Consider the following 25,623-nt stretch of genomic DNA (forward strand, 5'->3'; position numbering starts at 1 on the left):
ACCCACCCAGCCCCCGACACACCCACCCAGCCCCCGACACACACACCCAACCGCCGACACACCCACCCAGCCCCCGACTCACCCACCCAGCCCCCGACACACCCACCCAGCCGCCGACACACCCACCCAGCCCCCGACACACCCACCCAACCCCCGACACACCCACCCAGCCCCCGACACACCCACCCAACCCCCGACACACCCACCCAGCCCCCGACACACCCACCCAACCCCCGACACACCCACCCAGCCCCCGACACACCCACCCAACCCCCGACACACCCACCCAGCCCCCGACACACACACACAGCCACCGACACACACATACAGCCACTGACACACACCCACACAGCCACCACACACACACCCAGCCCCCGACACACCCACCCAGCCCCCGACACACCCACCCAACCCCCGACACACCCACCCAGCCCCCGACACACACACACAGCCACCGACACACACATACAGCCACTGACACACCCACCCAACCCCCGACACACCCACCCAGCCCCCGACACACCCACCCAGCCCCCGACACACCCACCCAGCCCCCGACACACCCACCCAACCCCCGACACACCCACCCAGCCCCCGACACACCCACCCAGCCCCCGACACACACATACAGCCACTGACACACACCCACACAGCCACCACACACACACCCAGCCACCGACACACACCCAGTCACCAACACACACACCCAGCCACCAACACACACACACACACACACCCACTGACACACCAAGCCACATTGGGCGAGTTTCGGGAGGTCAGTGGAACCACAGGGGCAGGAGACCAGGCTGATCCTCGAGGGAAAAATCTACAGTGCATCAGAAAGTCAACGTCATACTGTTGAGATCTTAACATGGCCACCAGCTAAAGCATGACTTGATATCAGAAAACTCTTTACAGTGAATGCTGACATCACCAGTACGCACAAATTGGATGACATTACAAGTGTACCACGATGGTAGATAATAACTAGTAGGTATTAAACAAATGCAAATTAAACCATCATAGTTAATAACTAGTAGGTATTAAGTCAATGCAAATTAAACCATTGGTATTAAACCCATCATTCCCTCCAGAATGTCTGTTACTCACAAAGAAGGTTAATGCCATCTTACCGATAGAAGATAAGTGTGTACCATAAGAACATAACATCACAAGAAATAGGAGCAGGAGAAGGCCATTCGGCCCCTCGAGCCTGCTCTGCCCTTCAATCAGATCATGGCTGATCTTTGACTTCAACTCCACTTTCCCGCCCGATCCCCATATCCCTTAGAGTCCAAAAATCTATCTTTCACAGCCTTGAATATATTCAACGACTCAGCATCCACAGCCCTCTGGGGTAGAGAATTCCAAAGATTCACAACCCTCTAAATTCCTTTAGATAATCAAGGGGCAAAGGGGAGGGAGGATCTAAAAGCAATCACTATCACTAGAGAAAAATTACTAGGCAAACTAACGGGCCATATTTAGGACGGTGACCACAATTCAGTTAGTTTTAGCATTATTATGGAAAGGGACAGAGTTAAATCAGGAGTAAATGTTTTAAATTGGGGGAAAGGCAAATTTTACAGAACTAAGAGGTGATTTGGCAGAAGTGGACTGGACAGAACGACTTGAGGAGAAATCAGTGGCAAGCCAGTGGGAGGCACTAAAAAGTGAAATTCTACGGGTACAATGCAGACACGTCCCCTCAAAGAAAAAGGGTGGCACTGCCAAATTTAGAGCCCCCTAGTTGTCCAGAAGTATACGGGGCAAGATAAAGCAGAAAAAAAAAGCTTATGACTGTCACAGAAAACTAAATACTGCAGAAAGCCTAGAGGAGTATAGAAAGTACGGGGATGATGTAAAAAAGGAAATAAGGAAAGAAAAGAGAGGGCATGAAAAAATATTAGCAAGTAAGATTAAAGAAAACCCAAAGATGTTTTATCAGTACATGAAGAACAAGAGGATAGTTAAGGAAAAGGTGGGACCTATCAGGGATGATAAGGGTAACTTGTGTGTAGAAGCAGAGGATGTGGGTAGGGTTTTAAATGAATATTTTGTCTCCGTATTCACAAAGGAAAGGGATGATCCAGACGTAGTAGTTAAAGAGGTGTGAAATATTGGATAAAGTAAACATAACGAGAGAGGAAGTACTAGAGGGACTGGAATCCTTGAAAGTTGATAAGTCACCAGGGCCGGATGGATTGTTTCCTAGGCTATTGAAGGAAGCCAGGGAGGAAATAGCGGATGCTCTGAGGATCATTTTCCAATCCTCACTAGATACAGGGGAGGTACCGGAGGACTGGAAGACTGCAAACGTAGTACCATTGTTTAAAAAGGGTATGAGGGAAAGGTCGAACAATTATAGGCCGATCAGTCTTACCTCGGTGATGGGCAAACTATTAGAATCAATACTTTTTTTTTTTATTCGTTCACGGGATGTGGGCGTCGCTGGCGAGGCCGGCATTTATTGCCCATCTCTAATTGCCCTCGAGAAGGTGGTGGTGAGCCGCCTTCTTGAACCGCTGCAGTACTTTTCGTAGCGAGATTTTACAACTGAGTGGCTTGCTAGGCCATTTCAGAGGGCAATTAAGAATCAACCACATTGCTGTGGGTCTGGAGTCACATATTGGCCAGACCAGGTAAGGACGGCAGGTTTCCTTCCCTAAAGGACATTAGTGAACCAGATGGGTTTTTACGACAATCCGGTAGTTTCATGGCCATCATTACTGATACTAGTATTTTAATTCCAGATTTTATTTAATTAATTGAATTTAAATTCGCCAGCTGCCGTGGCGGGATTTGAACTCGTGACTCTGGATTTTAGTCCAGGCCTCTGGATTACTAGCCCAGTAACATAACCACTATGCTACCGTACTGAGAGATAGGATAAACTGTCACTTGGCAAGGCATGGTTTAATCAGGGATTGTCAGCATGGATTTGTTCAGGGAAGGTCATGCCTTACAAATCTGATTGAATTCTTTGAGGAAGTGACAAGGAGGATTGATGAGGGTAGTACAGTGGATGTTGTCTACATGGATTTTAGTAAGGCATTTGACAAGGTCCCACATGGCAGACTGGTCAGAAAGGTAAGGAGTGTGATGGAATACTCTCCACTTGCCTGGATGAGTGCAGCTCCAACAACACTCAAGAAGCTCGACACCATCCAGGACTAAGCAGCCCGCTTGATTGGCACCCCATCCACCACCCTAAACATTCACTCCCTTCACCACCGGCGCACTGTGGCTGCAGTGTGTACCATCCACAGGATGCACTGCAGCAACTCGCCAAGGCTTCTTCGACAGCACCTCCCAAACCCCGACCTCTACCACTTAGAAGGTGCATGCTAAACAGCGGAAGCAACATGCTATAGACAGAGCTAAGCGATTCCACAACCAACGCATCAGATCAAAGTTCTGCAGTCCTGCCACATCCAGTCATGAATGGTGGTGGACAATTAAACAACTAACGGGAGGAGGAGGCTCTGCAAACATCCCCATCCTCAATGATGGCGGAGTCCAGCACATGAGTGCAAAAGACAAGGCTGAAGCGTTTGCAACCATCTTCAGCCAGAAGTGTTGAGTGGATGATCCATCTCGGCCTCCTCCCGATATCCCCACCATCACGGAAGCCAGTCTTCAGCCAATTCGATTCACTCCACGTGATATCAAGAAACGGCTGAGTGCACTGGATACAGCAAAGGCTATGGACCTGACAACAACCCAGCTGTAGTGCTGAAGTCTTGTGCTCCAGAACTAGCTGCGCCTCTAGCCAAGCTGTTCCAGTACAGCTACAACACTGGCATCTACCCGACAATGTGGAAAATTGCCCAGGTATGTCCTGTCCACAAAAAGCAGGACAAATCCAATCCGGCCAATTACCGCCCCATCAGTCTACTCTCAATCATCAGCAAAGTGATGGAAGGTGTCGTCGACAGTGCTATCAAGCGGCACTTACTCACCAATAACCTGCTCACCGATGCTCAGTTTCGGTTCCGCCAGGACCACTCGGCTCCAGACCTCATTACAGCCTTGGTCCAAACATGGACAAAAGAGCTGAATTCCAGAGGTGAGGGGAGAGTTACTGCCCTTGACATCAAGGCAGCATTTGACCGAGTGTGGCACCAAGGAGCCCGAGTAAAATTGAAGTCAATGGGAACCAGGAGGAAAACTCTCCAGTGGTTGGAGTCATATCTAGCACAAAGGAAGATGGTAGTGGTTGTTGGAGGCCAATCATCTCAGCCCCAGGACATTGCTGCAGGAATTCCTCAGGGCAGTATCTGAGGCCCAACCATCTTCAGCTGCTTCATCAATGACCTTCCCTCCATCATAAGGTCAGAAATGGGGATGTTCGCTGATGACTGCACAGTGTTCAGTTGCATTCACAACCCCTCAGATAATGAAGCAGTCCGAGCCCGCATGCAGCAAGACCTGGACAACATCCAGGCTTGGGCTCATAAGTGGCAAGTAACATTCGCGCCAGATAAGTGCCAGGCAATGACCATCTCCAACAAGAGAGAGTCTAACCACCTCCCCTTGACATTCAACGGCATTACCATCGCCGAATCCCCCACCATCAACATCCTGGGGGTCACCATTGACCAGAAACTTAACTGGACCAGCCATATAAATACTGTGGCTACGAGAGCAGGTCAGAGGCTGGGTATCCTGTGGCGAGTGACTCACCTCCTGACTCCCCAAAGCCTTTCCACCATCTACAAGGCACAAGTCAGGAGTGTGATGGAATACTCTCCACTTGCCTGGATGAGTGCAGCTCCAACAACACTCAAGAAGCTCGACACCATCTAAGATAAAGCAGCCCGCTTGATTGGCACCCCATCCACCACCCTAAACATTCACTCCCTTCACCACCGGCGCACTGTGGCTGCAGTGTGTACCATCCACAGGATGCACTGCAGCAACTCGCCAAGGCTTCTTCGACAGCACCTCCCAAACCCGCGACCTCTACCACCTAGAAGGACAAGAGCAGCAGGTACATGGGAACAACACCACCTGCACGTTCCCCTCCAAGTCACACACCATCCCGACTTGGAAATATATCGCCGTTCCTTCATTGTCGCTGGGTCAAAATCCTGGAACTCCCTTCCTAACAGCACTGTGGGAGAACCGTCACCACACGGACTGCAGCGGTTCAAGAAGGCGGCTCACCACCACCTTCTTGAGGGCAATTAGGGATGGGCAATAAATGCTGGCCTTGCCAGCGATGCCCACATCCCGTGATTGAATTAAAAAAAAAGGACAAGAGGAGACATGTAAAATTGCCAGAAAAAGCGGCAAGCCTGAGCATTGGGAGCAGTTTAGAATTCAGCAAAGGAGAACAAAGAGATTGATTAAGAGGGGAAAAATAGAGTACGAGAGTAAACTAGCAGGGAACATAAAAACTGATTGTAAAAGCTTCTATAAATATGTCAAGAGAAAAAGATTAGTGAGGACAAATGTAGGTCCCTTACAATCAGAAATGGGGGAAATTATAATGGGGAACAAAGAAATGGCAGAACAATTAAACACATACTTTGGTTCTGTCTTCACAAAGGAGGACACAAATAACCTCCCGGAAATGTTAGGGAACCAAGGGTCTAGTGAGAGGGAGGAACTGAAGGAAATCAGTATTCGGAAAAAAATAGTGCCAGGGAAATTAATGGGGCTAAAGGCTGACAAATCCCCAGGGCCCGATAATCTACATTCCAGAGTACTAAAGGAAGTTGCCCTGGAAATAGTGGATGCATTGGTGGTCATCTTCCAAAATTCTATAGACTCTGGAACAGTTCCTCCAGATTGGAGGGTGGCAAATGTAACCCCACTATTTAAAAAAGGAGGGAGAGAGAAAACAGGTAATTACAGACCAGTTAGCCTAACATCAGTAGTGGGGAAAATGCTGGAGTCTATTATAAAGGATGTGATTACATAACACTTGGAGGGCATTAACGGGATTGGACAAAGTCAGCATAGGTTTATGAAAGGGAAATCATGCTTAACAAATCTACTGGAGTTTTTTGAAGATGTAACTCGTAGAATAGATAGGGGAGAACCAGTGGATGTGGTGTATTTGGATTTTCAGAAGGCTTTTGATAAGGTCCCACACAAGAGGTTAGTGTGCAAAATTAAAGCAGATGGGATTGGGGGGAATATACTGGCATGGATTGAGAATTGGTTGACAGACAGGAAACAGAGTAAGAATAAATGGTCTTTTTCCGGGTGGCAGGCAGTGGGGTACCGCAGGGATCAGTGCTTGGGCCCCAGCTATTCACAATATATATCAATGATTTGGATGAGGGAACCATATGTAACATTTCCAAGTTTGCAGACGACACAAATCTGGGGTGGAATGTGAGCTGTGAGGAGGATGCAAAGAGGCTCCAATGTGATTTAGACAAGTTGGGTGAGTGGGCAAGAACATGGCAGATATGGTACAATGTGGATAAATGTGAGGTTATCCACTTTGATTGTAAAAACAGAAAGGCAGATTATTATCTGAATGGTGATAGATTGGGAAAAGGGGAGGTGCAACGAGACCTGGGTGTCCTTGTACAGCAGTCGCTGAAAGCGAGCATTCAGGTGCATCAAGCAGTTGGGAAGGCGAATGGTATGTTGGCCTTCATTGCAAGAGGATTTGAGTACAGGAACAGGGATGTCTTACTGCAGTTGTACAGGGCCTTGGTGAGACCACATCTGGAGTATTGTGTGCAGTTTTGGTCTCCTTATCTGAGGAAGAATGTCCTTGCCATGGAGAGAGTGCAACAAAAATTTACCAGACTGATTCCTGGGATGGCAGGACTGACGTATGAAGAGAGATTGGGTCGACTCGGCCTATATTCACTCGGGTTTAGAAGAATGAGAGGTGATCTCATCGAAACATTTAAAATTCTAACAGGACTGGACAGACTAGATGCAGGGAGGATGTTCCCGAAGGCTGGGGAGTCCAGAACCAGGGGTCACAGTCTCAGGATACGGGGTATGCCATTTAGAACCGAGATGAGGAGAAATTTCTTCACTCAGAGGGTGGTGAACCTGTGGAATTCTCCACCACAGAAGGCAGTGGAGGCCAAGTCATTAAATATATTCAAGAAGGAGACAGATATATTTCATAATGCTAAAGGGATCAAGGGATATGGGGAAAAAGCGGGAACAGGGTACTGAGTTAGACGATCAGCCATGATCATTTTGAATGGCGGAGCAGGCCCGAGGGCCGAATGGCCTACTCTTGCTCCTATTTTCTATGTTTCTATGTTTCTAAGAGCAGCAGGCACAAGGGAACAACACCACCTGCACGTTCCCCTCCAAGTCACACACCATCCCGACTTGGAAATATATCGCCGTTCCTTCATCGTCGCTGGGTCAAAATCCTGGAACTCCCTTCCTAACAGCACTGTGGGAGAACCCTCACCACACGGACTGCAGCAGTTCAAGAAGGCGGCTCACCACCACCTTCCCAAGGGCAATTAGGGATGTGCAATAAATGCCGGCCTCGCCAGCGACGCCCACATCCCATGAACGAAGAAAGAAAAAATCCAAGTTTGCTGACAATACAAAGCTAGGTGGGAAAGTAAGCTCTGAGGAGGACACCAACAGACTGCGAAGGGATATAGACAGATTAAGTGAGTTGGCAAGAAGGTGGCAGATGGAGTATAATGTGGGGAAATGTGAGGTCATTCACTTTGGTCGGAAGAATAGAAAAACAGAATTTTTTTAAATGGTAAGTAACTATTCAGTGTTGGTGTTCAGAGAGACTTGGGTATCCTCGAACAAAAAACACAAAATGTTAGTATGCAGATACAGAAAGCAATTGGCATGTTGGCCTTTATTGCAAGGGGATTGGAGTGCAAGAATAAGGAAGTTTTAATACAGATATTCAGGGCTTTAGTGAGACCTCACCTGGAGTACTGTGTACAATTTTGGTCTCCTTATCTAAGGAAGGATATACTTGCCTTGGAGGCAGTGCAACGAAGTTTCACTAGATTAATTCCTGGGATGAGAGGATTGTCTTATGAAGGGTGGTTGAGCAGAATGGGCCTCTGGAGTTTAGAAGAATGAGAGGTGATCTCATTGAAACATATAAGATTCTGAGGGGGCTTCAAAGGGCAGCTGCTGAGAGATTGTTTCCCCTGGCTGGAGAGTCTAGAACTGGGGGACATAGTCTCAGGATAAGGGGTCAGCCATTCAAGGCTGAGATGAGGAGGAATTTCTGCACTGAGAGTTGTGAATCTTTGGAATTCTCCACCCCAGAGGGCGATGGATGCTGAGTCGTTGAATATGTTCAAGGCTGTGACAGATAGATTTTTGAACTCCAGGGGAATCGAGCGATTTGGGGATCGGCTGGAAATTGAATGTCGGAGCAGGCCCGAGGGGCCGGTGTCCTCCTGCTCCGATTTCTCATGTTTTTATGTTCTTATATGTCTCCCAGTCACTGTGTATAGAGGGGGGGTGGGTATTATGGGATGTGTCTCCCAGTCACTGTGTATAGAGGGGGGGTGGGTATTATGGGATGTGTCTCCCAGTCACTGTGTATAGAGGGGGGGTGGGTATTATGGGATGTGTCTCCCAGTCACTGTGTATAGAGGGGGGGTGGGTATTATGGGATGTGTCTCCCAGTCACTGTGTATAGAGGGGGGGTGGGTATTATGGGATGTGTCTCCCAGTCACTGTGTATAGAGGGGGGGTGGGTATTATGGGATGTGTCTCCCAGTCACTGTGTATAGAGGGGGGTGGGTATTATGGGATGTGTCTCCCAGTCACTGTGTATAGAGGGGGGGGTGGGTATTATGGGATGTGTCTCCCAGTCACTGTGTATAGAGGGTGGGTGGGTATTATGGGATGTGTCTCCCAGTCACTGTGTATAGAGGGTGGGTGGGTATTATGGGATGTGTCTCCCAGTCACTGTGTATCGAGGGTGGGTGGGTATTATGGGATGTGTCTCCCAGTCACTGTGTATCGAGGGTGGGTGGGTATTATGGGATGTGTCTCCCAGTCACTGTGTATAGAGGGGGGTGGGTATTATGGGATGTGTCTCCCAGTCACTGTGTATCGAGGGTGGGTGGGTATTATGGGATGTGTCTCCCAGTCACTGTGTACAGAGGGGGGTGGGTATTATGGGATGTGTCTCCCAGTCACTGTGGAAAGAGGGGGTGGGTGGGTATTATGGGATGTGTCTCCCAGTCACTGTGTATAGAGGGTGGGTGGGTATTATGGGATGCGTCTCCCAGTCACTGTGTATAGAAGTAAGTGGGTATTATGGGATGTGTCTAGACTTGGGTAAGGCCAACTTCAATGGGATGAGACAGAGACTGTCCACAGTAAACTGGGCCAATCTGTTAATGGGTAAAACAACTGATGATCAGTGGGAAATGTTTTAAGAAACATTTAACGTGATACAGAATCGGTTTATACCCCTGAGGGACAAGAACTCGACTTGCAAAAAAAAACAGCCATGGACAACTAAAGAGGTAAGGGACAGTATAAGACATAAGGAAAGGGCATACAAAAAGGCAAAAAAATGGCACAGATCCTGGTGAAAGGGAAAGATACAAAGATCAACAAAGGGTCACAAAACAGACAGTAAGAGCTACAAAAAGAGAGTATGAAAAGAAACTTGCAAGGGATATCAAAACCAATACGAAGAACTTTTATAGTTACATTAGGAAAAAGAGGGTGGTCAGGAGCAGTGTTGGCCCCTTAAAAACTGAAAGTGGGGATATTGTCATTGACAATGGGGAAATGGCGGACTTGTTGAACAATTACTTTGCGTCAGTATATACAGTCGAAAAAGTGGATAGCATGCCGGAAATCCCAAGAAAACTAATATTGAATCGTGGACGGGGACTCGATAAAATTAACATAAGTAAAGCAACAGTAATGAAGAAAATAATAGCACTAAAGAGTGACAAATCCCCAGGACCAGATGGTTTCCATCCCAGGGTTTTAAAGGAAGTAGGTGAGCACATTGCAGATGCCCTAACTATAATCTTTCAAAGTTCTCTAGATTCAGGAACTGTCCATCCAGATTGGAAAATTGCACGTCACTCCGCTTTTTAAGAAAGGAGAGAGAGGGAAACCGGGGAATTATAGACCAGTTAGCCTGACATCTGTTGTGGGGAAAATGCTGGAGTCTATAATTAAGGATAGGGAGACTGAACAACTCGAGAATTTTCAGTTAATCAGAGAGAGCCAGCATGGATTTGTGAAAGGTAGGTCGTGCCTGACAAACCTGATTGAATTTTTTGAAGAGGTGACTAAAGTAATGGACAGGGGAATGTCAATGGATGTTGTTAATAAAAGGAAGGAATCACTGTAATGCAGAGAAATGATATTGGGACAAAGGATCAGGATAATGAAACAGTTTGGGTAGAGATAAGGAATAATAAGGGGAAAAAAACACTAGTGGGCGTAATATATAGGCCTCCTAATAGTTGCAACTCTGCTGGAAGAAGTATTAATCAGGAAATAGTCGGGGCATGTAATAAGGGAACAGCTATAATTATGGGGGATTTTAACTATCATATTAACTGGACAAATCAAATTGGGCAGGGCAGCCTTGAGGAAGAGTTTATTGAGTGTATTCGGGATGGATTTCTTGAGCAGTATGTAACTGCTCCTACAAGGGGGCAAGCAACCTTGGACCTGGTCCTGTGTAATGAGTCAGGATTAATTAATAATGTCCTAGTTAAGGATCCCCTTGGAATGAGTGACCATAACATGGTTACATTCCATATCCAATTAGAGGGTGAGAAGGTTGGTTCCCAAACAAACGTACTGAGCTTGAATAAAGGAGACTATGATGGTATGAGAGCGGAATTGATTAAAGTGGACTGGGAAAATAGATTAAAGGGTAAGACGGTACATGAACAGTGGTGTTCATTTAACGAGCGATTTTACAACTTTCAAAAAATATATATTCCACTGAGGATAAAAGGGTGTAAAAGAAATGACAGCCATCTGTGGCGAAGTAAAGAAATTAAGGATAGTATCCGACTAAAAACAAGGACATATAAGGTAGCCAAACTTAGTGGGAGGATAGAAGATTGGGAATTCTTCAAAAGACAGCAAAAAGTAACTAAAGGATTGATTAAGAAAGGGAAGATAGATTATGAAAATAAATTAGCAAAAAATATAAAAACAGATAGCAAGAGTTTCTATCGTTATATAAAAAGAAAAAGGGTGGCTAAGGCAAACATAGGTCCCTCAGAGGATGAGACCGGGAAATTAATGGTGGGAAACATGGAGATGGCAAAAATGCTGAACAAATATTTTGTTTCAGTCTTTACGGTAGAGGACACTAAGAATATCCCAACACTGGACAAACATGGGGCTCTAGGGGGAGAGGAGCTAAATACGATTAAAATCACTAAGGAATTGGTACTCAGTAAAATAATGGGACTCAAGGTGGATAAATCCCCTGGACCTGATGGCTGACATCCTAGGGTCTTGAGGGAAGTGGCAGTAGGGATTGTGGAAGCTTTGGTAATAATTTTCCAAAATTCTCTGGACTTGGCAAAGGTCCCGGCAGATTGGAAAACTGCTAATGTAACACCCTTATTTAAAAAGGGTAGTAGGCAGAAGGCTGGAAATTATAGACCAGTTAGCCTAACATCTGTGGAGGGTAAAATTTTGGAGTCTATTATTAAGGAGACAGTAACGCAACATTTGGATAAACATAATTTAATAGGACAAAGTCAGCATGGCTTTATAAAGGGGAAGTCATGTCTGACAAATTTGCTTGAGTTCTTTGAGGACATAACGTACAGGGTGGATAAAGGGGAACCAGTGGACGTAGTGTATTTAGACTTCCAGAAGGCATTCGACAAGGTGCCACATAAAAGATTATTGCTCAAGATAAAGAATCACTGGATTGGGGGTAATATTCTGGCATGGGTGGAGGATTGGTTATCTAACAGGAAGCAGAGAGTTTGGATAAATGGTTCATTCTCGGACTGGCAACCAGTAGCCAGTGGTGTTCCGCAGGGGTCGGTGCTGGGTCCCCAACTCTTTACAACCTATATTGTTGAGGGTTCTATAACAAGGGGACATAGATTCAAGGTAAAAGGCGGGAGGTTTAGAGGGGATTTGAGAAAGAACTTTTTCACCCAGAGGGTGGTTGGAGTCTGGAACTCACTGCCTGAAAGGGTTGTGGAGGCAGGAACCCTCACAACATTCAAGAAGCATTTGGATGAGCACTTGAAATGCCATAGCATACAAGGCTACGGACCAAATGCTGGAATATGGGATTAGAGTAGATAGGGCTGATGGCCGGTGCGGACACGATGGGCCGAACGGCCTCTATCCGTGCTGTATAACTCTATGACTCTATGACTCTATATTAACGATTTGGAGGAGGGGACCGAGTGTAACGTATCAAAGTTTGCAGATGATACAAAGATGGGAGGGAAAGTAGAGAGTGAGGAGGACATAAAAAACCTGCAAGGGGATATAGACAGGCTGGGTGAGTGGGCGGAGATTTGGCAGATGCAATACAATATTGGAAAATGTGAGGTTATGCACTTTGGCAGGAAAAATCAGAGAGCAAGTTATTATCTTAATGGCAAGAAACTGGAAAGTACTGCAGTACAAAGGGATCTGGGGGTCCTAGTGCAAGAAAATCAAAAAGTTAGTATGCAGGTGCAGCAGGTGATCAAGAAGGCCAACGGAATGTTGGCTTTTATTGCTCGGGGATAGAATATAAAAACAGGGAGGTATTGCTGCAGTTATATAAGGTATTGGTGAGACCGCACCTGGAATACTGCATACAGTTTTGGTCTCCATACTTAAGAAAAGACATACTTGCTCTCGAGGCAGTGCAAAGAAAGTTCACTCGGCTAATCCCGGGGATGAGGGGGCGGACATATGAGGAGAGGTTGAGTAGATTGGGACTCTACTCATTGGAGTTCAGAAGAATGAGAGGCGATCTTATTGAAACATATAAGATTGTGAAGGGGCTTGATCGGGTGGATGCGGTAAGGATGTTCCCAAGGATGGGTGAAACTAGAACTTGGGGGCATAATCTTAGAATAAGGGGCTGCTCTTTCAAAACTGAGATGAGGAGAAACTTCTTCACTCAGAGGGTGGTAGGTCTGTAGAATTTGCTGCCCCAGGAAGCTGTGGAAGCTACATCATTAAATAAATTTAAAACAGAAATAGACAGTTTTCTAGAAGTAAAGGGAATTAGGGGTTACGGGGAGCGGGCAGGAAATTGGACATGAAGCTGAGTTCGGATCGGTCAAGGCCCTGTGGGTGGCGGAGCGGGCCCAGGGGCTGAGTGGCCGGGTCCTGCTCCTACTTCTTGTGTTCTATAGATTTTAGTTTAGGATCAGATCAGCCATGATTTTATTGAATGGCGGAGCAGGCTCGAGGGGCCGATTGGCCTACTCCTGCTCCTATTTCTTATGTTCTTATGTTCTTATTTATATGGACTTCCAGAAAAATTTGATAAAGTCCCACATAAGAGACTGTTAGCTAAGATAGAAGCCCATGGAATCGAGGGAAAAGTACGGACTTGGTTAGGAAGTTGGCTGAGCGAAAGGCGACAGAGAGTAGGGATAATGGGTAGGTACTCACATTGGCAGGATGTGACTAGTGGAGTCCCGCAGGGATCTGTCTTGGGGCCTCAATTATTCACAATATTTATTAACGACTTAGATGAAGGCATAGAAAGTCTCATATCTAAGTTTGCCGATGACACAACGATTGGTGGCATTGTAAGCAGTGTAGATGAAAACATAAAATTACAAAGCGATATTGATAGATTAGGTGAATGGGCAAAACTGTGGCAAATGGAATTCAATGTTGGCAAATGTGAGGTCATCCACTTTGGATCAAAAAAGGATCGAACAGGGTACTTTCTAAATGGTTAAAAACAGTGGATGTCCAAAGGAACTTCGGGGTTCAGGTACATCGATCATTGAAGTGTCATGAACAGGTGCAGAAAATAATCAATAAGGCTAATGGAATGCTGGCCTTTATATCTGGAGGACTAGAGTACAAGGGGACAGAAGTTATGCTGCAGCTATACAAAACCCTGGTTAGACCGCACCTGGAGCACTGTGAGCAGTTCTGGGCACCGCACCTTCGGAAGGACATATTGGCCTTGGAGGGAGTGCAGCGTAGGTTTACTAGAATGATACCCGGACTTCAAGGGTTAAGTTACGAGGAGAGATTACACAAATTGGGGTTGTACTCTCTCGAGTTTTGAAGTTTTGGGGTGATCTGATCGAAGTTTATTAGATATTAAGGGGAACAGATAGGGTGGATAGAGAGAAACTATTTCCGCTGGTTGGGGATTCTAGGAGTAGGGGACACAGTCTAAAAATTAGAGCCAGACCTTCCAGGCGCGAGATTAGAAAACATTTCTACACACAAAGGGTGGTCGAAGTTTGGAACTCTCTTCTGCAAACGGCAATTGATACTAGCTCAATTGTTAAATTAAATCTGAGATAGATAGCTTTTTGGCAACCAAAGGTATTAAGGGATATGGGCCAAAGGCAGGTATATGGAGTTAGATCACAGATCAGCCATGATCTTATCAAATGGCGGAGCAGGCACGAGGGGCTGAATGGCCTACTCCTGTTCCTATGTTCCTATGTGTCTCCCAGTCACTGTGTATAGAGGGTGTGTGGGTATTGGGGATGTGGTCAACTTGCTCTCTTGAAACTTGGTTGATCGGAGTGGAATTTCCCAGTGTTCTTTCCCCTTAAATTGGCCTTGGGATTTTTTTCGGTTATTTTGCACCTGACAGGAGATGTCCAAGGTTGTTTGTGCTTTGATTGGTTCGATGGTCAGCTGGTCTTTTCACCTCCTTTGTTTTCGTATGTTCTTTTTGTACAACTTTATTTTAGATAATTGTACTGACATTGTGACATTGTTGGACAGTGTAAAATGGATGATAGCGAATTGGCTTCTCTCCGCATTATTATTTCCATTGTGGGTGGGCGAGATATAAAACCAGCTGCCAATTCACTATCACCCATTTTACATTAACGAACAAAGTCCAAATTACCACTTTTGTCCCTTACTGAACCCTCCCCACTTGGCCACACCTTTCAATCTCCACCACACCTCCATTTACCATTTCTCCGACTCATCACCCTCCTTTCCCCCTAAACCTCTCCCTCTATATAAAGTCATGGCTACTCCCTTGCCAGGGTCTAAATCACTCACAACACTCCCTCCCACCACTTTCATGTATCCTTCACTACTCACATCCCCTTCTCCCTTTGAACCCCACATCCACCCTTCGCCCTTTGAACCCCATGGAATCATAGAAATTTACAGCACAGAAGGAGGCCATTCGGCCCACCGTGTCTGTGCCGGCCAAAAAAGAGCCATCCAGCCTAATCCCACTTTTCAGCACTTGGTCCGTAGCCCTGTAGGTTACGGCACTTCAAGTGCATATCCAAGTACTTTTTAAATGCGATGAGGGTTTCTGCCTCTACCACCCTTCAGGTAATGAGGTCCAAACCCCCACCATCCTCTGGGTGAAAAAATTTCTCCTCAGCTCCCATCTGAACCTTTAATCCATTATCCGAATCCAAATCATTAATATATACCACAAAAAGCAAGGGACCGAGTACTGAACCCTGCGGAACCCCACTGGAAACAGCCTTCCAGTCACAAAACACCCGTCGACCATTACCCTTTGCTTCCTGCCACTGAGCCAATTTTGGATCCAACTTGACACTTTCCCTTGGATCCCATGGGCTTTTACTTTTCTGACCAGTCTGCCATGTGGGACCTTGTCAAAAGCCTTGCTAAAATCCATGTACACTACATCAAACACATTACCCTCATCGACCCTCCTTGTTACCTCCTCAAAAAATTCAATCAAATTAGTCAGACGCGACCTTCCCTTAACAAATCCATGCTGACTGTCCTTGATTAACCCGTGCCTTTCTAAATGACGTGGAGATGCCGGTGATGGACTGGGGTTGACAATTGTAAACAATTTTACAACACCAAGTTATAGTCCAGCAATTTTATTTTAAATTCACAAGCTTTCGGAGGCTACCTCCTTCCTCAGGTGAACGATGTGAAAATGAAATCCTCGAGATGAAATCGCATTTATAATTCACAGAACAATGCTTGGTGAGTACAGACAGTTTTTTCAACTGCCCGTTGCCAAGGCAATCAGTGTGCAGACAGACAGGTGTTACCTGCCAGGTCTCACAGAATATACAAATCACCAAAAAAAAAAACAACAAACAAAAAAAAAACAGAGATAGAGAGGTAGAAACATAGAAAAGACAGCAACTGACCCGTTATATTAAAAACAGATAACATTTGTTCGCTGGTGGGGTAACGTGTAGCGTGACATGAACCCAAGATCCCGGTTGAGGCCGTCCTCATGGGTGCGGAACTTGGCTATCAATTTCTGCTCGACGATTTTGCGTTGTCGTGTGTCTCGAAGGCCGCCTTGGAGTACGCTTACCCGAAGGTCGGTGGATGAATGTCCATGACTGCTGAAGTGTTCCCCGACTGGGAGGGAACCCTCCTGTTTGGCGATTGTTGCGCGGTGTCCGTTCATCCGTTGTCGCAGCGTCTGCATGGTCTCGCCAATGTACCATGCTCTGGGGCATCCTTTCCTGCAACGTATGAGGTAGACAACGTTGGCCGAGTCACAGGAGTATGAACCATGCACCTGGTGGGTGGTGTCCTCTCGTGTGATGGTGGTATCTGTGTCGATGATCTGGCATGTCTTGCAGAGGTTACCGTGGCAGGGTTGTGTGGTGTCGTGGACGCTGTTCTCTTGAAAGCTAGGTAATTTGCTACGAACGATGGTCTGTTTGAGGTTGGGTGGCTGTTTAAAGGCGAGTAGTGGAGGTGTGGGGATGGCCATAGCGAGGTGTTTGTCCTCATTGATGACATGTTGAAGGCTGCGGAGAACATGGCGTAGTTTCTCCGCTCCGGGGAAGTACTGGACGACAAAGGGTACTCTGTTGGTTGCGTCCCGTGTTAGTCTCCTGAGGAGGTCTATGCGATTTTTTGCTGTGGCCCGTCGGAACTGTCGATCGATGAGTCGAGCGTCATATCCCGTTCTTACTAGGGCGTCTTTCAGCGTCTGTAGGTGTCCATCGCGTTCCTCCTCGTCTGAGCAGACCCTGTGTATTCACAGGGCCTGTCCATAGGGGATGGCCTCTTTGACGTGGTTAGGGTGGAAGCTGGAAAAGTGGAGCATCGTGAGGTTGTCCGTGGGCTTGCGGTAGAGTGAGGTGCTGAGGTGCCCGTCTTTGATGGAGATTCGTGTGTCCAAGAAAGAAACTGATTCTGAGGAGTAGTCCATGGTGAGCTTGATGGTGGGATGGAACTTGTTGATGTTATCGTGTAGTCTCTTCAGTGATTCCTTGCCGTGGGTCCATAGAAAGAAAATGTCGTCGATGTATCTGGTGTATCGTGTTGGTTGGAGGTCTTGTGCAGTGAAGAAGTCCTGCTCGAACTTGTGCATGAAAATGTTGGCGTATTGGGGTGCGAATTTGGTCCCCATGGCTGTTCCGTGTGTTTGGGTAAAGAACTGGTTATCGAAGGTGAAGACATTGTGATCCAGGATGAAGCAGATGAGTTGTAGGATGGCTTCCGGAGATTGGCTGTTGTTGGTGTTGAGTATTGATGCTATCGCAGCGATGCCGTCATCGTGGGGGATACTGGTGTATAGTGCCGAGACGTCCATCGTGGTGAGAAGTGTTCCTGGTTCAACTGGTCCGTGGGTACTGAGTTTTTGTAGGAAGTCTGTAGTGTTGCGACAGAAGCTGGGGGTTCCCTGTACGATGGGTTTCAGGATGCCCTCGATGTATCCAGAGAGGTTCTCACACAGGGTTCCGTTGCCTGATACGATAGGACGTCCGGGTGTGTTGGCTTTGTGTATCTTTGGGAGGCAGTAGAAGTCTCCCACGCGGGGAGTACGTGGGATGAGAGTGCGTAGGATGCTTTGAAGGTCTGGATCGAAGGTCTTGATCAGTTTGTTGAGCTGGTGGGTGTGTTCTTTGGTCGGATCTGCGGGTAACCGTCTGTAGTGTTCCTGGTTGTCCAGTTGTCGGTATGCTTCTTTGCAATAGTCCGTTCTGTTCTGTATGACTATGGCTCCTCCTTTGTCCGCTGGTTTGATGACGATGTTGCGGTTGGTCTTGAGAGCGTTGATGGCGTTGCGTTGTGCTCGGGTGACATTCTGGACTGTCTTCTGAGTGCGGCTGATGAATCTGGCATTGACGCATTTCCTGACAGCTTGAGCATACATGTCAAGCTGAGGGCAGCGACCCTCTGGAGGAGTCCAGTTTGACTCTTTCCTCTTCGGTTGCTGTACCGCGGATCCCTCTGTCTGCTGTTCCGGATCGTCGATTGTCTCATTGGGTTCGCTGCTGAAATCTTGGGGTTTGTGGTAGAATTCCCGGAGCCTCATTCTCCTGATGAATTCCTCTGTGTCCGCCGCGAGACTAGTGGGGTCCATTTTGGTGGTGGGGCAGAAATTGAGCCCTCGGCTGAGAACTTCGATTTCGTCTGGTTGAAGGGTGTGGTCGGACAAATTGACAATAGACTTCCCTGTGGTTGCAACCGTGGTACCGGGGGAAGCTTGGTTGATGCTGGTGGTGATGCCGAGTTTCTCAAGCTTCCTGCTCTTGGTTTTCATGTAGGCAGCGTAGTTCCGTTGCCTCGTCTGTTTGGCGGTATAACGTAGCTGGTCTGCTGTGTCCTGAGTACAGGTTGAGAGTATGGACTCTATCTTGGTTTCGAGGTTGTGGCGTCTGCTGTAGAGTTGGTGTATGAGATGGTCACGCTACACGTTACCCCACCAGCGAACAAATGTTATCTGTTTTTAATATAACGGGTCAGTTGCTGTCTTTTCTATGTTTCTACCTCTCTATCTCTGTTTTTTTTTTTGTTTGTTGTTTTTTTTTTGGTGATTTGTATATTCTGAGACCTGGCAGGTAACACCTGTCTGTCTGCACACTGATTGCCTTGGCAACGGGCAGTTGAAAAAACTGTCTGTACTCACCAAGCATTGTTCTGTGAATTATAAATGCGATTTCATCTCGAGGATTTCATTTTCACATCGTTCACCTGACGAAGGAGGAAGCCTCCGAAAGCTTGTGAATTTAAAATAAAATTGCTGGACTATAACTTGGTGTTGTAAAATTGTTTACAATTTCTAAATGACGTTTAATACTGTCCCTCAGAATTGATTCCAATAATTTGCCCAACACCGAGGTTAGGCTGACTGGCCTGTAATTACTCACTCTAACCCTTTCTCCCTTTTTAAACAACAAAACAATGTCAGCAGTCCTCCAATCCTCTGGCACCACGCCTGTAACCAGGGAGGAATCGAAAATGATGGTCAGAGCCTCCGCTATTTCCTCCCTTGTTTCTCTTAACAGCCAGGGATACATTTCATTCAGGCCTGTCGATTTATTATAGAATCATTGAAAGTTACGGCACAGAAGGAGGCCATTCGGCCCATCGTGTCCGTGCCGGCCAAAAAAGAGCTATCCAGCTTAATCCCACTTTCCAGCTCTTGGTCCGTAGCCCTGTGGGTTTCGGCACTTCAGGTGCACATCCAAGTACTTTTTAAATGAGTTGAGGGTTTCTGCCTCTCCCACCCTCTCAGGCAGTGAGTTCCAGACCCCACCACCCTCTGGGTAAAAGAAATTCTCCTCAGCTCCCCTCTAATCCTTCTACCAATTACTTTAAATCTATGCCCTCTGGTCACTGACCCCTCTGCTAAGGGAAATAGGTCCTCCCTATCCACTTTATCTGGGCCCCTCATAATTTTATACACCTCAATTAAATCTCCCCTCAGCCTCCTTTGTTCCAAAGAAAACAACCCCAGCCTATCCAATCTTTTCTCATAGCTAAAATTCTCCAGCCCTGGCAACATTCTCATTAATCTCCTCTGTACCCTCTCTAGTGCAATCCCATCTTTCCTGTAATGTGGTGACCAGAACTGTACACAGTACTCAAGCTGTGGCCTAACCAATATTTTATACAGTTCCAGCATAACCTCCCTGCTCTTATATTCTATGCCTCAGCTAAGAAAGGAAAGGATTCCATATGCCTTTTGAACCACCTTATCTAACTGTCCTGCTACCTTCAGGGATCTGTGAACATGTACTCCAAAGTCCCTTTGTTCCTCTACATCTCTCAGTATCCTCCCATTTCTTGGGTATTCCCTTGCCTTTTTGTGCGCTCCCCAAATGCATTACCTCACACTTCTCTGGATTGAATTCCACTTGCCACTTTTTTGCCCACCTGACCAATCGCTGACGATTACACAGTGTTCAGTTCCATTCGCAACCCCTCAGATAATGAAGCAGTCCGAGCCCGCATGCAGCAAGACCTGGACAACATCCAGGCTTGGGCTGATAAGTGGCAAGTAACATTCGCGCCAGATAAGTGCCAGGCAATGGCCATCTCCAACAAGAGAGAGTCTAACCATCTCTCCTTGACATTCAACGGCATTACCATTGCCAAATCTCCCACCATCAACATCCTGGGCGTCACCATTGACCAGAAACTTAACTGGACCAGCCATATAAATACTGTGGCTATGAGAGCAGGTCAGAGGCTGGGTATTCTGCGGCGAGTGACTCACCTCCTGACTCCCCAAAGCCTTTCCACCATCTACAAGGCACAAGTCAGGAGTGTGATGGAATACTCTCCACTTGCCTGGACGAGTGCAGCTCCAACAACACTCAAGAAGCTCGACACCATCCAGGGCAAAGCAGCCCGCTTGATTGGCACCCCATCCACCACCCTAAACATTCACTCCCTTCACCACCGGCGCACTGTGGCTGCAGTGTGTACCATCCACAGGATGCACTGCAGAAACTCGCCAAGGCTTCTTCGACAGCACCTCCCAAACCCGCGATCTCGACCACCTAGAAGGACAAGAGCAGCAGGCACATGGGAACAACACCACCTGCACGTTCCCCTCCAAGTCACACACCATCCCGACTTGGAAATATATCACCGTTCCTTCATCGTTGCTGGGTCAAAATCCTGGAACTCCCTTCTTAACAGCACTGTGGGAGAACCTTCACCACACGGACTGCAGCGGTTCAAGAAGGCGGCTCACCACCACCTTCTCAAGGGCAATTAGGGATGGGCATTAAATGCTGGCCTTGCTATTGATGCCCACATCCCATGAACTAATTTAAAAAAGGTCCATTGATATCTTCCTGCAGTCTACAGCTTTCCTCCTCACTAACAGCCACACGGCCAATTTTTGTATCATCTGCAAACTTCTTGATCAAGCCCCCCACATTCAAGTCCAAATCAATAATATACAACACAAAAGGCAAGGAATCTAGTACTGAGCCTTGCAGGCCCCCACTGGAAACAGCCTTCCAGTCGCAAAAACACCAACTTATCTACTTTCAAAGATGCTGAGCCCCTTAACATTTCCTCCCTCACTATGTTTATCCCATCCAATATTTTACACTCCTCCTCGTTAACTACAATGTCTGCATTGTCCTCCCCTTTTGTGAAGACAGACGCAAAATATTCATTACGATCCGTATCCACATCTTCCGCCTCCACACACAGGTTACCTTTTTGGTCTCTAATAGGCCCTACTCTTTCCTTAGTTATCCTCTTGTTCTTTATGTATTTATAAAACATTTTTGGGTTTTCCTTCATTTTACTTGCCAGTATTTTTTTATGCCCTCTCTTTGGTTTCCTAATTTCCTTTTTAATTTCACCCCTGCACTTTCTCTACTTCTCTCGGCTTTCTGCTTTATTGAGCTGTTGGTTTCTGACATAAGCTTCCCTTTTTTGCCTTATCTTACCCTGTATGCTCCTTGTCATCCAGGGGGCTCTAGATTTGGAAGTCCCTCCCTTTTTCTTTGTGGGAACATGTTTACTCTGAACCCCTTGAATCTCCCCCTTGAATGCCTCCCACTGCTCTGACACTGATTTACCTTCAAGTAGCTGTTTCCAGTTCACTTTTGCTAAATCACTTCTCAGCTTCGTAAAATTGGCCTTTCCCCAATTTCCCCTCCAGTCTCTCCACGTAACTGAAGTCCCTCATCCGTGGAATCATTCTAGTAAATCTCTTCTGCACCTCTCTAAGGCCTTCACATCTTTCCTATACTCCTGTTCTATCTTTGTCCTTTTCCATAACTATGCATAATCTATCAGCAAAATGCTCTCCCCCTGATACTCCTTCCACCTGTCCAGCTTCATTCCCTAAAATTAAGTCCAGAACTGAACCCTCTCTTGTTGGGCTTGCTACATACTGGCTAAAAAAAGTTCTCCTAATGCATTTTAAGAATTCTGCAACCTCTATACCAATTACACTGATTCTGTTCCAATTAATATTAGGATAGTTGAAATCCCCTACTATTACTGCCCTATTGTTTTTGCCTACATATTTGCTCTTCTATCTCCCTCTGACTGTTCGGGGGTCTACGGTACACTCCCAGTAGTGTGACTGCCCATATGGTCTCATTTGATGATCCTTCCAACATATCATCCCTCCTCACAGCTGTAATTGTTTCTTTAGCCAATATTGCGACCGCCCCTCCTTTTTTATCCTCCTCTCTATCTCGTCTGAACATAAAAGCATTAGAAATAGGAGCAGGAGTAGGACATACAACCCCTCAAGCCTGCTCTGACATTCAATAAGATTATGGCTGATCTTCGACCTTAACTCCACTTTCCCGCCCGATCCCCATATCCCTTGATTCTATGATTCTATGATTCCCCTAGAGTCCAAAAATCTATCTGTCTCAGTCTTGAATATATTCAATGACTCAGCATCCACAGCCCTCTGGGGTAGAGAATTCCAAAGATTCACAGCCCTCTGAGAAGAAATTTTTGGTCATCTCAGTCCTAAATGGCCGACCCCTTATCCTGAGACTGTGCCCCCTAGTTCAAGACTCTCCAGCCAGGGGAAACAACCTCTCAGCATCTACCCTGTCAAGGCCCCTCAGAATCTTATATGTTTCAGTGAGATCACCTCTCATTCTTCTAAACTCCAGAAAGTATAGACCCATTCTACTCAATCTCTTCTCAGAGGACAACCCTCTCACCACAGGAATTCATCTAGTGAACCTTCATTGCACCACCTCTAAGGCAAGTATATCCTTCCTTAGATAAGGAGATCAAAACTGTACACAGTACTCCAGGTGAGGTCTCACCAGAGATCTGTACAATCGCAGTAAGACTTCCTTACTCTTGTACTCCAACCCCCCTTGCAATAAAGGCCAACATGCCATTTGGTTCCTAATTGCTTGCTGCACCTGCATGCTAACTTTTTGTGTTTCTTGTACAAGGACACCCAAATCCCTCTGAACACCAACATTTAATAGTTTCTCATCATTTAAAAAATATTCTATTTTTCTATTCTTCCTACCAAAGTGAATAACCTCACATTTCCCCACATTATACTCCATCTGCCACATTCTTGCCCACTCACTTAACCTGTCTATATCCCTTTGCAGACTCTTTGTGTCCTCCTCACAGCTTACTTTCCCACCTAGCTTTGTACCGTCAGCAAGCTTGGATCCATTACACTCGGTCCCTTCATCTAAGTCATTAATATAGATTGTAAATAGCTGAGGCCCAAGCACTGATCCTTGTGGTACCCCACTAGTTACAGCCTGCCAACCTGAGAATGACCCGTTTATCCCTACTCTCTGTTTTCTGTCTATTAACCAATCCTCAATCCATGCTAATATATTACCCCCAACCCCATGAGCCCTTATCTTGTGTGACAACCTTTTATGTGGCACCTTATCGAATGCCTTTTGGAAATCCAAATATACGACATCCACTGGTTCCCCTTTATCTGCCCTGATAATTACATCCTCAAAAAACTCTAATAAATTTGTCAAACACAATTTCCCTTTGATAAACCCGTGTTGACTCTGCCTAATCATATTATAATTTTCTAAGTGCCCTTTTACCACTTCCCTAATAATGGATTCCAGCATTTTCCCAATGACTGATGTCAGACTAAGTGGTCTGTAGTTCCCTGTTTTCTCTCTCCCTCCTTTCTTGAATAGCGGGGTTACATTTGCTACCTTCCAATCCGCTGGGACAGTTCCAGAATCTAGAGAATTTTGGAAGATCACAACCAATGCATCCACTATCTCTGCAGCCACCTCTTTTACAACTCGAGAATGTAGGCCATCAGGTCCAGGGGATTTATCGGCTTTTAGTCCCGTTAGTTTCTCAAGTACTTTTTCACTACTGATATTAATTACTTTAAGTTCCTCAGTCTCATTAGACCCATGATTCCCCATTATTTCTGGAATGTTTTTTATGCCTTCTATAGTGAAGACAGATACAAAATATTTGTTTAATGTCTCTGCCATTTCCTGATTGCCCATTATAATTTCTCCTGTCTCAGCCTCTAGGAGTCTCACATGTGAAAACCCTGTAACCAGGAATTCTATTCCTGCCCCTCTTTCAGCCATGTTTCAGTAATCACTAAGATATCGTACTGCCACGTGTCTATCTGTGCCCTCGGCTCATCCGCCTTATTCACTAGACTCCCTGTATTGAGGTAAATACCATTAAGCATTGCCAAACTCCTTAGTTGTCTATTTTCTAACCTTCGTTTCCTCTGCCTTCCAATCTCGCTTACTAATTTTCTGCCTTCCATTTCCAGCTCTGCTTCTTTCTCTTCTGAATCTATGCTCAGGTTCCCATCCCCCTGCCAAGCTCTTTTAAACCCTCCCCCACAGCACCAGCAAACCTCCCCGTGATGATATTGGTCCCAGTCCTGTTGAGGTGCAACCCGTCCGGCTTGTACAGGTCCCACCTCCCCCAGAATCGGTCCCAATGCCCCAGGAATCTAAAGCCCTCCCTCCTGGACCATCTCTCCAGCCACACATTCATTTGCTCTATCCTCCTATTTCTATACTCACTTGCGCGTGACACCGGGAGTAATCCGGAAATTACTACCTTTGAGGTCCTGCTTGTTAATCTCTTTCCTAACTCCTTAAACTCTGCCTGCAGGACCTCACCCCTCTTTCTACCAATGTCATTGGTACTGATATGGACCATGACCTCTGGCTGTTCACCCTCCCCCTCCAGAATGTTCTGCAGCCGCTCAATGACATCCTTGACCCTGGCACCAGGGAGGCAACATACCATCCTGGAATCACGTCTGTGTCCGCAGATACGCCTGTCTGCTCCCCTAACTGTAGAATCCCCTATCACTGTCACTCTCCTGACCTTTCTTTCCCCCCCACTGTACAGCTAAGCCACCCATGGTGCTGTGGTCTTGGCTCTGGCTGCACTCCCCAGAGGAACCCACTCCCTCGCCAGTATAATACCGGTTAGAGAGTGAGATGCCCTCAGGGGACTCCTGCACTACCTGCCTGGTCCTCCTTGTCTGTCTGGTGGTCACCCAGTCCCTCTCTCCCTGCACTCTCTTAATCTGCGGGGTGACCACCTCCCGAAACGTGCTATCCATGAAACGCTCAGCCTCGCGGATGCCCTGCAGTGACTCCAGCCGCTGCTCAAACTCCGAAACCCGGAGCTCGAGCTCCTCCAGCTGACGACACTTCCTGCACCTGTGGACACGGGAAGCGTCCTGGAGTTCCCACATGGCACAGGTCGTTCATTCGACGGGCCTGAGCTGCCCTGCCAAGCCCCGATTTATTAGACTCCTAACTAAACTTA

General features: G+C 46.6%; 2 protein-coding genes across 2 annotated transcripts in view; one reads left to right on the plus strand and one right to left on the minus strand.

Moving 5' to 3' along the window:
* Positions 1-25,623, plus strand: part of LOC137323450 (E3 ubiquitin-protein ligase MARCHF4-like) — a 148,573-nt gene that overhangs the window by 47,767 nt on the left and 75,183 nt on the right. The window lies entirely within an intron of this gene.
* The window catches only part of xrcc5 (X-ray repair complementing defective repair in Chinese hamster cells 5), a 487,392-nt gene continuing 478,021 nt past the window's right edge, over positions 16,253-25,623 (minus strand). Inside the window, exon 17 of the mRNA XM_067986924.1 lies at positions 16,253-16,581. Coding sequence (XP_067843025.1) covers positions 16,268-16,581 — 314 coding nt within the window. The 3' untranslated portion in view covers positions 16,253-16,267. The remainder of the gene's footprint in view (positions 16,582-25,623) is intronic.

This window comes from Heptranchias perlo, chromosome 7 (genome assembly GCF_035084215.1).
Source record: "Heptranchias perlo isolate sHepPer1 chromosome 7, sHepPer1.hap1, whole genome shotgun sequence".
Lineage (NCBI taxonomy): Eukaryota > Metazoa > Chordata > Chondrichthyes > Hexanchiformes > Hexanchidae > Heptranchias > Heptranchias perlo.